The sequence below is a fragment of the Hippocampus comes genome, unplaced genomic scaffold, assembly GCF_001891065.2.
Source record: "Hippocampus comes isolate QL1 unplaced genomic scaffold, H_comes_QL1_v1.1 scaffold36, whole genome shotgun sequence".
Classification (NCBI taxonomy): domain Eukaryota; kingdom Metazoa; phylum Chordata; class Actinopteri; order Syngnathiformes; family Syngnathidae; genus Hippocampus; species Hippocampus comes.
The window spans coordinates 2676057-2690867 of record NW_017805695.1 but is presented as its reverse complement, the minus strand read 5'-3'; the positions used below and the strand labels follow the sequence as shown (position 1 = coordinate 2690867).

Here is a 14811-nt window from a genome sequence, read left to right as displayed (position 1 = left end):
CCAGCAAGTCCTTTGAATGGCTCACAAAAATATATTAATAACTTAAGCGCATGCATGGTGTGGCCATGTCAAGTCCAAACTTAGATTTTTTTAGATGAGTCATCTGGCTTTTCGGTTTTTAGCAAGAACCTTGATTTAAGTGGTTTCCTAATGGATGATGATCACAAATATCTTTTTGACTAAAGTTGAGTCAGCAGTATTCTCCATGATGGTGTCGAATAAGAAAAAAGACAGAGACAATTTTGGCTCAGTAAGTCTTTGCAGGGAGTTGAAGTTTATCCCTGTTTTTGTTTGAATGGCAACATCTCAAATAGTGGCGTGGGGGTTGGGTAGTAGTCGCTTCCTTTCGCTGTGCTGGCTGACTCTACAGTCACGTGGTACAACTTCGTTCTGATGCTGCTGTTACTGGAAGGCTACGGTATAAAGGGGGTGATTAATGCTACACACAAGAGCTGGTTGGATGATGCAAAGGAATCCTTTCGCAGCAAGATGGATTGGAAATTGTATCACACTCCTTTAGCATAATAGTTATATAGGTTATACAATTTTTTTCTTTGTTTTTTTTCCTGCCATTGAGGTTGCGCAGTTGTACTTTTTTTTAGTGTGCAGACTGTGCAATATACATCTTTACATTATTTGTTAAATATTTCACAAATGAAGACAAATAATATTTGGAATATGTTTACTTTGATGCAAAACCAATTAAAATGCCGGTGATGAAAACCACATATCGCCACTTGGAATTACAAAATACAAAGGCAAAGCGATTATTTTATATGGATACAGTAGTCAGTCACACATCAAATATAACTTGATTTATTGTAGTTCTTCCGAGTCCTATTCCTATTGGGCAATATTTGCAAAAGCCAGCCCTCATCAACACGCATCCTCGTTGCTAGGCTTAAAATCTTTTGTCCCTGTCATTTACGCGCTGAATAGGGTCGAAGATAGTGCAAGTCGGCGGCGCTCGACAGCGGCAAACAAATGCCACTTCGCAATATTTTCATCTTAATAATGTAATATTAGGTGAGGGGAACCCTTTGAGGGGAGCGGGCGCAGCGTGTCTTCAATGGGAAATTTGTTGGGCAACTGGCGATTCAAGGAGCCGAGCACCGTGGAAGAATGCGACTCGACGTGGGGGTCGGACTCGGAGAGCGACGAACCTGCGGCGGAAGACGACAGCGGCATCTCTGAGAGCGTGAGCCCGGCGGAGAGCGAGTGGCCCCCCGGAAACAATGGAGACTTGTCCCCGAAGGTACGGGGGAGGGAGCTTTCGTTGGGTGGTCGCGTACAGAGCGGAGGAGTGGAGCAAAGGGGCTCCAAACACGTTTGGGGGCAGACCAAGGCACAAGAAAGGGCAAATTATCTTCACCTCTACATTACGTAAATCTAAGATGAGTCTTATTCTTGACAGCAATACTCCCATGTTGTGAACTTTAACCCATAACATATTCATATCTTCTCTATTCGCTTCACGTAATGTTAAAATAAAAGCCAGCAGCACTTCCTTGTCGCTAATGTAGGCTGCATGAAACCTAATACTGTATGACAGCCTCACATGACTACGAACTGTCTCCAAAACTGTTCACATTACAATTCCAATACTGTACTGTATAGAACTAATCGTAACAGTAGTTGTGGCAGGCTACGTTTTTGTGATGGGATGCGGCCGTTTATTTCTTCAACTGTCAAGTGGATAGACTGACACCAATCAGACAGCATTATGATTGCCCGCACACAATAAAGATACCCCATATTTGCTGTTGTCCAGAATACTCTTTCCTTGCAAAATTAATAATGCTCAGTTTTGGTTGACACGGTCAGAGGGAACTATAATTACAATTTAAAAACACATTTTCATTTTCCAATACATTTTCAACATCACCATTACATTGCCTCTTACACCATCACTTGGTGGAAGAGACAACATTTAAATGTGACCCAGCAAAATGTCTGTGCTGATTTGAAAGAAAAATGGCAGTAGGCCAAACAGTATAAAAATCACATTTCCTCAGCTCCTGTATTATGGGGTACATTACAGGGTATATCTAATCAATGTACATCTAACTCAGATTTGTGTGATGGCGTGAAAAAGATCCGAGGCAAGAAAACCACATCCACACGAGTTTTGGGATTCCACACAAATGCTTGTTTTTCATTCAAGCTGCAACTTTCTAGAATTGGTCAGGTGTATGGCAACTATTTGTTCATATGTGAACCACATGAATGGGATTAGGGGGAGTTCATTGACCAAGAGGAGCTATATCACATGATCGAATCTTGAAGCATGCACGCTCATAAAGTGGCACCCTATGCAAAGGCCCTTACTAATAACATGGCTTCCAGGCAACACACAGTTCGAGTACATCATCCAAACAACTGTCATAACAAGGTTGGTGTTTCAAGTGGAGTTTAGCTCTCTAATTTTACTTCTAAAATGTTGCTCCATGTCACAGTGATTCATTGACCATTTTAGATATTTATTTTGGTATGGCACTCACTCATTGGATATTTAAATTATTCGATTTTAGTGTGTTTATTTTATATTCTCTCTCTCTCTCTCTCTCTCTCTCTCTCTCTCTCTCTCTCTCTCTCGATAGATAGATAGATAGATAGATAGATAGATAGACTGCTGCACAGCGTTATAGCAAAGGTATAATGTTGGGATATCTTTATTTGAATAATAAAAATTGAGACAGCTGAGTCAATTTGGATGCTCTTTTTTTTCCTTCCGAAAGCTGCAGTACAAAGCTTCTATCGCCCCCCTTGGCTGGAAAACAACATTACAACCGGGCAATCACTTTGCTGTGACGTCCGCTATTCCAAGCCCCCACATCCCAACTGTGCATTTAAAACATTTTTATTGTGTTTTGAACGCCAGCCAATGGGTAAAAAATATGGAGTCTTTGGAAGATGTAATTACTGTATAAAAACTTTCTGCTACAGAACCACAAAATAATAATATTACTTCACTTTTTACAAATGAAAGACAAATGGGCACACTCCAACTATTTCTGGGTAAAATGCGTTATTTCTGGTTTGTCATTTCCGGAAGATCATTTTCAGTGCGACAGCAAGTATGTGGAGTGCGGGAATGTCGCCGCTCAACAAAAATACAAATGATCAATTACACAAATACAGCAAGATGTTTGTGGAGCTGGTAGGCATAATCAGCATTTGTCAGCTCCTTTTGTCTTGGCTTCAGTAAATAGATTATTTTGTTAGCCGACTAATCATCGACAGTGATCGTGATTAGTTGACGATTCGGATCATATTTAAATGGCGGCATATTGCACCAGCCAGCAGCTGCTCTTATATAACCATCATTAACTTACAATTTGAAATCTTAAATTATGCACAAATTAACACATCCATCCATCCATTTTCTAATCCGCTTATCCTCATGAGAGTCATGGGCGTGCTGGAGTCTATCCTAGCTGTCTTCGGGCAGTAGGCAGGGGACATCCTGAACTGGTTGCCAGCCAATTGCAGGGCACACAGAGACGAACAACCATCCACGCTCACACTCACACCTAGGGACAATTTAGAGTTTTCAATAACCTACCATGCATGTTTTTGGAACGTAGGAGGAAACCGGAGTACTCCTAGAAAGCCCACGCAGGCAGCGAGAGATCATGCAAACTCCACACAGGAAGGCGAGGGCCTGGAGTTGAACACTTGAACTCTGCACTGTGGGGCGGATGTCCTAACCGGTCCTCCACTGTGTCATTGTATAGTCAATTTAAAAATGGATCTGGATCAAGATGATTTTATTCCAGTCATTATTGCTTGCTTGACAATATTGCTCAATTTACAAGGCAATGGTAATGCTTCTATTACAGCCAGTTGACACTTGAGTAAGATATCGCACTTCTGTTTTGGAAACTATATGACCTTGTTTTATATGATTCAATCATATTTCTCTCTTTCTTCTTCCTGCAGCTGACTGATTCTCCAGAGTTTCTACCAAAGATGAAAAGGAGTTTTTACGCTGCCAGAGACTTGTACAAATACCGCCACTGCTATCCGGTAACTGCAGACACAAACAGTTATGTGCCAAAGACGTGGGTGAACTGGACTGAACTGTTGCGCAGCCTGTAGGGTTCTGCAACAAGTTTTCATAAGTGGGTGACAGTCAGCCACTAGTTTTGCTGCGATTTCAATTTGCAGACAAACGGCATCACAACGTTGCAGATTTAATCCAATCCAAAATGCTTTTTAGTCACATGTGATTTCACAACAAAAAGCATGCGGTATCACAGTAACACTTACAGTGTTGTTTTTGGCAGTCATTTTAGATTTAGTCTTAGTTTTTGGGGAATTAATGTCTTTTAGTTTGAGTAACATTTTAGTCTTTCCTATTCGTGACAGTTTGAGTCTAGTTTTCGTTGACAACAACTCAAAAGGTTTTGTGTGTAGTTTTAGTTTACATATACTCAAAAAGGTTTTAAGCATACAAGGTTTCCTTGTACCTAAAAAACAGTTGGATTGTATGTGTGTCATTTCACTTTACCTTACTATGCAGGCATGACCAATCAACATACTCGATGCATAATCCTACTGTTAAACGGGTTGAGCGTTTTCATTAAGTAACCAAACCACACATCTTCGACCACATGATGGGGCTGCGAATATTTAGCAATAAATGCTGCATGGTTTAGCAAGCATTAGACCTGCATACAAGCACAAGAAAGCCCTGAATAAAGTTCATGTGTTCCCTTTAAACCGGGTACATGTTTCCAGCAATGCTTCCAGACAGTAAATGTTTGCACTCCCTCATCATTGTTTATAACCTTGAAACCAGAATGACATCAGAGATATAACTGAAGTTGGAGCTTCATCAAATTTTCGTCACTCCAATACTCAGCTTGTGGTCACAGATTTTCTGCTTTACTGCATCAATAAGCTGCACTTTGAAGCCAGATACAACAGTAGTGAGTCGGTGAATGCGGAACCAGCACGAGTGCACACGCAGCGTCAATGCCAAGACCAAAAGACATGGGCCAGAATACTGACTGTACTGGAAAAATTGAGATCGTCAGGTCACTTGTTAAAGATCAGAGATCAGCCAGAAAATTGTGATCGGTGCACCCTTAAAAACCCTTCTGCGTAAAACATCCCATAATAGGACTGTTGACAAACAAACAAAAATAGATCAAAGCCATACGCTATGAAAACGTCATTGAAATCGCTCAAATTGGTCCCACTGGTCCAAAACACGTGAACATTTGTTGTCAAGTTCAAAAAGAATGTCAAAATATGTTTTTCAAAATTATATATTTATTTACATTTGAAAACAACCCAGAGAAAACACATTTCTCAGAAGGGTTATATATAAATATAAATATATATATATGAATATGAGAGAGAGAGATAATGACACGACCTTCCTCAAATTTTTGTACAGCGGTATTTGCGGCCACAGAAGAAATCATTACATTTGGTGAGAGTCTGCATAATGCTTCATTATCCCCGATGGACCATAAAGCTGCCTGAACAAACACAAGTACAACTCTACTTGTTTGTTTTCACAGTTTGGCTTTGTCTGAGGTACACACTGGGTGTGCAGATTGGTAATATAACAAAGTCGCTTTTGCCTCAGACTTTTGTTTTTTTTTTTTTTTTGTTCTTTTGTGTATGTGTGCGTGCAGAATTACAAAAAGTCCCGGCAACCCAACGAGTACCGTAACCTACGTTTCTACCTTAACAAGATCCCACTTGTACCTGACGGTGAGCCAAAAACATATATTCGAATACAGTATGTGTACAAGACCTTTTGCTTGTGTCGAGAGAAGAGAGTGAAGTGATTCCCCACTTATAGCTAAATGTCTGTCAGTTTATAGCGTACGTTGTCTCATTAGGTATCTACATCGAAGAAATTTTGACAAGGTGGAGAGGTGATTATGACAAGCTGGAGCACAATCACACCTACATTCAGTGGTAAGAAAGACATTGTATGTTGCCATGTATGGCACCATTGAAACTGTAACTCCCCAGAAAGGTTTGAGTGGATGGCATTATTCCTGATAATCTGTACTTTATTGATGAACAATTTTGTTGTTGTGTTTTTCTTCAACTGCTGGATGGAAGGCTGTTCCCATTACGAGAACAAGGGCTAAACTTCTACGCACATGAACTGACTCAGGATGAGATTAAAGTAAGACACACACAACTTCACTAACACTACACGGATCAGCTGTATGTTTACAGCAGCAGGGGTGGCCAACCAGGCAGAGATGATAGGCTGACATAGTACGTTCTGTGTATTAAGCACCGCTGTTTGAATGGCAGCGCCATCGCCGAGGCGTTTGACAATTGTCGTGTGAAAGCCCGGGAGCCGCATGGAACCAGCCAGAGTCGCATGCGGCTCGCGAGCCGCGGGTTGGCCACCCGTGGTCTACAGCATAGGTGTCAGCGGAAAGCTCTGCAGGAGCCTGATAACCATCCAAGACCGGAGTAGGGCACATGTGGTCTCCAGTTTTGCATTGCTCAAGAAGTGTAGCTTTTGCTGCAAAACAACAAGTCCCTCAAAATATTTCTCTGTGTTTGTGATTTAATGGCGATCATGAACATCACTACGACAGCCAGATACATGTAAATAGCCATTTTTAATCACCATTAATGTCTCCTTACAGGAATTCCAAAGCACTCGAGAAGCCAAGCGGAGGTTCTTGGCGGCTTATTCCCTGATGTTGGACTTCTACGGCATCAAACTACTTGATAAGAGCGGAAATGTTGCTCGTTCTTCCAAATGGCAGGAGCGCTTCCATCACCTTAACGAGTCAGTAAACAAATGATTTCTTACTTGAGCATCATCGACACTGGTGGTGTGCAGTTCAGACGGTATATTTAACATTAGGTATGAATTTGTCCGCAAGATAGAGATGTAGACCATACTGTTCAATCTCAGTAATGCCTGTTGGTTACATCTTTGCATGCCCTTTTGTACGCACTCCTCAGGGTCATAGAAATGGCCAAATTGTACACCCGCATCACCTCGCAGTGTGCAATGCTCGCTGCACACCATTTTGCAAAGTTTCTACTACCTACGAGCTATGGATGGATAGCTAATAAGGGTAAACCTGATGCGACGGCAAAAGTTCGCTTTACATCCCATGTCAACAAAGCGCGCGTCATTAATCATCGCCTCCACAGTGGCGAAAAAGCTGCACTTCTGTAATTAGTGTTATGATGAAGACAAAGGGAAGCCGGGGAGAATGATAGGAAGCCATGCTAATTGCCAAGCTATTGAAATGCGGTGTCAAAACACCAAAATAAGCGCTCGTGTGATTATTGCACTTGTCACATGGAACCGTGTTACAGCGGAGAGTGACTAACTTCGAACGGCAAAATATCCAACCACTTCAGTCACTGGGGTGAAAATAATACACACTAACAAAGACAGTTATGAAGACCGGAAATGATGGACGACGTGAGCGCATACGCCAGCTGCGAGGAAGAGCTATCCTCGGTAAAAGTGTATTAGTTATGTAATAAATATGAAAGATAGAAAAATACAGCCTCGGCCTTCCTGTGTGGAGCTGGCATGTTCTCCCTGTGACGATGTGGGTTTTCTCCAGGTAATTCCTCCCACATCCCAAACACATGAGTGGCAGGTTAATGGGACACTCACTGGTAAATGTAAGCACGGATGGTTGTTCATCTCAGTATGCCCTGCGATTGGCTGGCAACCAGTTCAGGGGATATCCCGCCTACTGCCAAAGGCAGCTGGGAATTACAGTACCAGATTTTTTTTGCAGACTGGCAAAAGGAACTTGCTGAAGTATAGTCCCGTACGATGTTCCGCTACAAAAAAGTACCTGTATTTATTCTTACTTTTTTCAATTTGTTTGTGCGAACTGGTGGTTGGGGTACCACTGATCTATACAATCTGAGTGCACTTCTGGGGAGTGTATGTACCGTATTGGCCCGAATATAAGACGGCCCTGATTATAAGACGACCCCCTCTTTTTCAAGACTCAAGTTTTAAAAAAGACTTTTGAAGAACCAAATTAATTTTTATACAGAAAATAATTACAGTACATCTGAAACAAATGATTACAACAATATATTTTAGAGAAAAAGCATGTTATTTTGCCTCATTCAAATCTTAATGTCTGAACCTCTAAATATGTAAACTAAAGTGCAATCACATTCGTAAATGAATGGCTTCTGGTTTTTGAAATGTAAATTACATCATAACTTCTCAGCTGCTGGTTAACCTGGCCGATCTTCGACCCACTTTTCTCCAGATTGTCGCTACGTTTCTCCATTTTCTGTAATCTCTTCTATTATTTTCTTCTCTTCTTTCTCACCGCTATTTTTATTTTTCTTCTTCGTGCTACTGCTATTTTTATTTTTATTCTTCATGACAGGGGTTCACTTTGGCCTGGGGAGTCAAGTTCAGCATTCGCTTCAATGATATCTGGCGCCATCTAGCGTCATAAATGGGTGTAATGTCTAGACCCCGAATATAAGACGACCCCCACTTTTTCAGTCTTATTTCAATGCAAAAAACACCGTCTTATATTCGGGCCAATACGGTACTATGCTACTGTCTTTAGTGGAAACACCTTTTGTGTCACATGAACTAATTTTCTCTAATGTGTCATTTTGTAAAGGTCACAGCACAACTACCTGCGCATCACTCGCATTCTGAAGTCGCTGGGCGAGCTCGGCTACGAGGCCTTCAAAGCTCCATTGGTCCGCCTGTTCTTGGAGGAGTCGCTACATCGCAACACGCTTCCCAACATGCAGCACAGCATACTGGAATACTTCGTATACACCATCCGTCGGCCAGCCGCCCGCAGACACCTGCTGCGATACGCCCGCCAGCACTACAAGCCTGCTCACGCCTTCCTCTGGGGTCCGCCACCGAAGAGATCCAAACCCAAAAGTGGAGATGTTGGTGCTAGTGTGGGGGCTGGGAGCAGTGGGATCCGAGCTCCTGCTCCCACACCTGAACCACAGAGGAGAGGGGGGGAGACGAGCTTCATCCCTGCCTCTGGATGTAGCGGGACACTTGTCTCTTACCACGATGCCACAGTTTGTCAGGATGTGGATGCAGAGAGCCTGAATGCATACACACCGCTGGGCTCCAGCATGGATGGACCAGAGGGAGTATTTATGATGATTCTGGAGAGGAATAATTACAGTGGGGCTGTTCCTTTGTAAGATGCCAGTTGTCTCCTTTGACTGAAACTGGCTTTTAAAAGTAAAGTAGACATATTCACGTGAAGAAAACTATGCTTGTTCTTGAGGTTTTTAGGACCCGATACAATAGGAAAGTAGATTAAGGCAAAACAGTTTATTGTATTACTTGTTAGCGTAAAAAATCTTAAGGGCTTATGATAAACATATATTAGCTGTTGATTAATTTTAGCCAGGGTTGCCCAACCTTTTTTGACCGAAGATCAACTTTTCAAGCCAACCAACTTTTGCGATCGGTCATTACCGCATGGGCACGCATACACATGTGCACGCGCACACGCAATTCCTTACCAGTGCCATCGATGAACTGTAAACAAAACAAACTGAATCAGAAAAAAAAGAAAACCGCAACATCTTTGACTGCAAGCTGCAATTGCAGACTGCTGACCGCTAACAACTTCTGGAGAGGGAGGTCACACGCCACCGTTGGTTAAAGGTGACCTGCTTTTTTTAGATTAGATTATTTTTTTACTTTTTTGTAAAAGTGATAGGATACTTAGGGTGCAGTGTGCACTTGCACAAAAATATATAATATTAATAACACGAACACAGACCCCCCCACAGACCCACACTGATGTTTTGGGGCACTTGAGAAGCAGATGCTTGTCATGCTGATCCACAGTTAATCAAACCCCGAAAGTGGAGCCACGGTAAGATGACAGCCCAAAAGGTTGAAAATGAAATAAATCAAAGAACAACTTTTGAAACAACAGACAAATCCAAAGTACGGCCAGGGAATTGTAAAATAAGCTATTATTATTTTGAAATATGTTCTCAGTATTCTTTAATATCTAATTCTTGTCATTTTATTATAATTAAATATGCCTGTGTCAAAGATCAGCCAATTGCCAATTACTTAACTGTCATTGTGCTGAAAAATGGCAAGATGAATTAAAAAGGCCATTGTGGAAAAAGGACATTTTAAAAGAAAATTTGACTATGAAAAAACTTTTTTTGGTCATAAAATCTTGGAAAATAAATAAAAGTTATTTAAAAATGGATGACAATGTCAAAATCACTGTTATGAGATATTTAATTGCCATAAATTATAGTAAATACATATAAAAGAAGAATAAGAATATATTTTATAATGTTTTGGATATATTTTGCAATATATTTGTCTGTTATTTATCAAAATGGTATTTATTTCAAAATGTTGCTTTGATTCGTTTCATTTCGACTCTTGTGGACTCCCACATTATCGGAACCAGGATGAAGCCTACTTTGTATAACAACGTGAGATTTCAGGGAGAACCTTTCTATGACTACTTTTCAAACTCAGTCAAACAACAAAAAAGATCATGCAGAGTAGTTTAGGATCACATAGCAATACTTAATCAATTATACATATTGTAGAGTAACGGCAAATTCAGGTTCTGTCCCTGTAAAAATAGTAAGTGCAAGTTGAATCATACAAATTGAAATGCTCCTTTTAAAGATAATTGCATAGCTTCTGCAAAGACATATTAATGTGACTCATGAGTGTTTTGTAGATTTTTAAGACGGGCCATGCATTTTACTACTGTCTTTCGAAAAAAAAAATGGTGCAATAAATAACTGCAGGTTAATGATACAAAAAAATGGCCAAACTTCATGTGATTTAAAAGACATTCTGCGTTCCAGTCTTGATGAACCTAAAACTGTTTGTATTTCTGCAACATCTAATTTTTAGTGCCTGGCTGATAGGATCTACTCGTATTATTGTGATTGACAATAGTAGCTTGGTAAATGTGTGACAAATGACAATGATATACATCTTAAACTATTCGTAAATCCTAATCACCTAATAAACAATCAAGTGTGAACCATCAAAGTTATACACATAAACCGTTTATAGATCTTTAATCATGACACTCATTTGTAAAGTGTGCTGTACAGTATCTCCAAATATTACCGGTAATTCAGAACACGTTCATCAATAGTGTTTGTTTTGTCAAATGGTATACTATATGATATATCTTTTTTGCCTGAAAAGAAAAAAAACGAGTCTGCTGCCAGGGGAGTTTCCATTGTACATTCAAAATCTATACAATAATACTTAACATGTGACTACAGGTGCTGTAGTCGGGCGATGGAATTTCGGGCTACATTCAAAACAAAATAGATACACAAATAGTAATATAATTAAGAATAGAAGTCAGATGATTTCCAAGAATGAAGTATTACTATGAGAGAATAAAGATATACCGTATTGGCCCGAATATAAGACAGTGTTTTTTGCATTGAAATAAGACTGAAAAAGTGGGAGTCGTCTTATATTCGGGGTCTAGACATTATACCCATTCACGACGCTAGATGGCGCCAGATATCCTTGAAGCGAATGCTGAACTTGACTCTCCAGGCCAAAGTGAACCCCTGTCACGAAGAATAAAAATAAAAATAGCAGTAGCACGAAGAAGAAAAATAAAAAATAGCAGTAAAAAAGAAAAGAGAAGAAAATAATACATAATAACAGAAGAGATAACAGAAAATGGAGAAACGTAGCGACAATCTGGAGAAAAGTGGGTCGAAGATCGGCCAGGTTAACTGGCAGCTCAGGAGAAGTTATGATGTAATTTACATTTCAAAAACCAGAAGCCATTCATTTACGAATGTGATTGCACTTTAGAGGTTCAGATATTAAGATTTGAATGAGGCAAAATAACATGCTTTTTCTCTCAAATATATTGTTATAATAATTTGTTTCAGATGTACTGTAATTATTTTCTGTATAAAAATTAATTTGGCGTTCAAAAAGTCTTTTTTTAAACTTGAGTCTTGAAAAAGAGGGGGTCGTCTTATAATCAGGGCCGTCTTATATTCGGGCCAATACGGTACATTGAGAATAACCATTGAGAAGTATTGAAAATCCTTTCAAGTTAAAGTTGAGTCTGTTTGACAAGCAGTGAAACTTGACAACGTTTTGGTACATCAAGACCAATGTTCCCTCTAAGCTGTGCCCGTGAGCAATTGCACACTGCTCTCACCCTCATACGCAGTGACGCTATGCACAGATGTTCCATATCTGCACTCACTTGAGCATTTCCACCTCAGTTCAATCTACAAACAGGACACCACACCATTCCCACTTGCCTTACAGTTTCTGTTGGGCGACAGAGGGTACAATCTCCAGTGGTGCACTGTAGTTTGAAACATACCCTGACATATACACTCACACTCACCATTGAAAAACAACTGCATGCGAGACGTGACCACTCCATTCAGTCAAGTCAAGTTACATTTATTTATATAGCCCTGAATCACAAACAGTCTCAAAGGGCTTCACGTGTCCACAGTTGACAACTATTGCCCTGACCTTAACCCCCAGGAGGTGCAAAAAACCCATCTGGGGACACTTGAGAAACCTTGAGATGGGGCCGCAGATGGGAGAATCCCCCTTCCAGGAAGACCAGGTTGCAATAGATGCTGAGTGGGCAACATGTGACTCAATATTGTACTATACATTGTTCGTTAGAATGATATAAAAATCCATTTAACAAGATGAAGTCCAATCATGGGCATAGTTTTGGAGCCCCTGAAATGAAGCGCTTTCGCACTTTTCAGAGGTCAGGTGACTCGAACTTTTTGTGTTTTATTGAATGACATGTTTTCCATTATTTATGAATGGACAATGTAGCGGTTGGAACGGTGGCAGACTGAACAGCACGTCCACCTCTCAATGCAGAAGTGCCCCCGGGTGTCCCTAGATGTGATTATGAGTGCGAATAGTTGTTTGTCGTGCGATTGTCTGGCAACCAGTTTAGGGTGTACCAGGGCCTATTGCCTGAAGGCAGCACGTCCACGACCCTCGTGTGGAAAAAAAAAATATTCAATCATATCTTCTATTTTGGTGAATATAGGTGGTTTGATTTTTTTTTTTTTTTTTTTTGGTAACATAGCCACATCATGTAACTTATGATCTTCCGTTTTGGCTGCCATGCGCATGTCTGATGTTGCTCACTATCGGCCAAGGAATGCTCAGGGAGTTTGTGTGAATGCTCAGACGCATGCAAACTTAGAGGGAACGTTGATCAAGACCATTGCCACAACAGGAGTCATTCAAAGTTATTGTGCAAAACATTTGTGACTCATTAAACCCACCTCTTTTGATGCATTTCATCAACCATCAACAAGGAGGGTTATGAACACATTTTTCATGGAACCCCCCCAATTAGTATCTGGTACGTTTATTCAATTTTTTCGGTTTGGCCCTTTGTAAGGTAGGAATAAAGGTTTGCAGAACATGTGACATTCAAATATGGCTGCCTGTTTCACCTGAAAGCCTTCGATAGCAAACTGGCTGCAAAAAACAGGCCTCGGTCGAATGATGTATGGTGTGCTGAACTTTTTTGACAATCTTTGTCTTCCTGTTAAAAGCGCAGTATGGTTTCGTCACATTGCTGTTCTGCTGTCAAGACTGTTGTAAATAATAGTGCAACATATTCATTATATATATATATATATATGAATTAATATATTTACATTTCAAGGATGGATACGCAAAGGCAGTTTAACCTTTTCATGCATCCTGTAACCTGATAACATGATAAGCTGTCCACTGTAGTAACCACTGTCCCTGAGAGGGTTAAAGCAAGGCGATATGACAAACTGACTGTGACAATGAATTGTGTGAGCACTATGAGCCCATAAATGTGAGTCTTTAATATTCTATTATAGTGGTATGAACATCATAATTCTCATTTTTTGTATTTGTTTGAGTGAGCAGCGCCTTAAACTCGACTGATACTAGTGTTATACATCAGCCGCTATTGAATATTTAAATGTAATCGTGTATAAGGTTAGGGTCATCACTTTTGCTGGGTTTTATGAGAAATATGAGAGAGCACCACTGAAAGCCTGTCTTTTACTCAGCCACAACAGGCCTTAGCATCACACCGCTTTCAAATATTTGGCAGATGCTTGTGTTTGTTTAGATGAAACGCCTTCACTGACTTCCCGACGTGTGTTCTTCCTTCTGGCTGACTAGGTTGTTCCACAGCCATGTATTTGATAAAATTGTAAAACAAACTTTTCAGGTAAAATATGTGCTCACATGGGCTAAACTAATTGACTTTTTCACATACTGTATGTATTATCTATGTACAGAATGTGGGTATGCCAGTGTGTGTAACTGAGACTATTAAGTGCCTCTTTTGTATTTTATTGGTGTGTGTGTGTGTGTATATATATATATATATATATATATATCTTGCATCTGTGTGTATTCAGAATGAGTAATTGGATTAAATAAAGAAATATATCTCATAAACTTTGTAGAAGACTGGAGGAAACATCTTGGTGTAGTTTGTAATGGGCTCATTATATCAATATGATTCCATGTTTCACTATCGTTACATTAGTACTTCCTGAGTTTTACAGTGTTAAGAAGCCTATGTAGGGTACAATAATTCAAAATGTATGTGCACAATCTGAAATAAAATATTGGCCTTGTGGTTGTGACTTTAGTCTGTATTTATTTCCACAAATGTAGCCTTGAATATTTAAAAACATTTACAAAACTATATTTTTGTGCTCACAGGAACTTGGACAAATTATAACTTCATTGATGACCTTTACTTATATATTTATTTTTTGTGATTAAAAAAAAAATATATATATATA

At 39.9% G+C, this 14811-nt stretch overlaps 1 protein-coding gene across 2 annotated transcripts; it reads left to right on the top strand.

Moving 5' to 3' along the window:
* Positions 1-601: 601 nt before the first annotated feature.
* LOC109523239 (opioid growth factor receptor-like protein 1) lies at positions 602-9550 on the top strand. Of its 2 annotated transcripts, XM_019882254.1 has the most exons (7): positions 608-1255; positions 3943-4029; positions 5652-5730; positions 5862-5940; positions 6091-6157; positions 6636-6781; positions 8622-9550. In XM_019882254.1, the coding sequence occupies exons 1-7, from the start codon at positions 1070-1072 to the stop codon at positions 9172-9174; spliced, it is 1197 nt and encodes a 398-aa protein (XP_019737813.1). In that variant the 5' UTR covers positions 608-1069; the 3' UTR covers positions 9175-9550. The 2 variants fall into 2 exon arrangements, with proteins under 2 accessions (XP_019737814.1, XP_019737813.1); XM_019882255.1 differs by lacking the exon at positions 3943-4029 and having other exon boundaries at positions 602-1255.
* The last annotated feature ends 5261 nt before the right edge of the window (positions 9551-14811 follow it).

Coding starts and splice junctions, on each gene's coding strand:
- LOC109523239 (XM_019882254.1), top strand. CDS start 1,070: ATGGGAAATTTGTTGGGCAACTGGCGATTCAAGGAGCCGAGCACCGTG. Junction 6,158..6,635: donor TGACTCAGGATGAGATTAAA/GTAAGACACACA, acceptor GTCTCCTTACAG/GAATTCCAAAGCACTCGAGA. Junction 6,782..8,621: donor CGCTTCCATCACCTTAACGA/GTCAGTAAACAA, acceptor CATTTTGTAAAG/GTCACAGCACAACTACCTGC.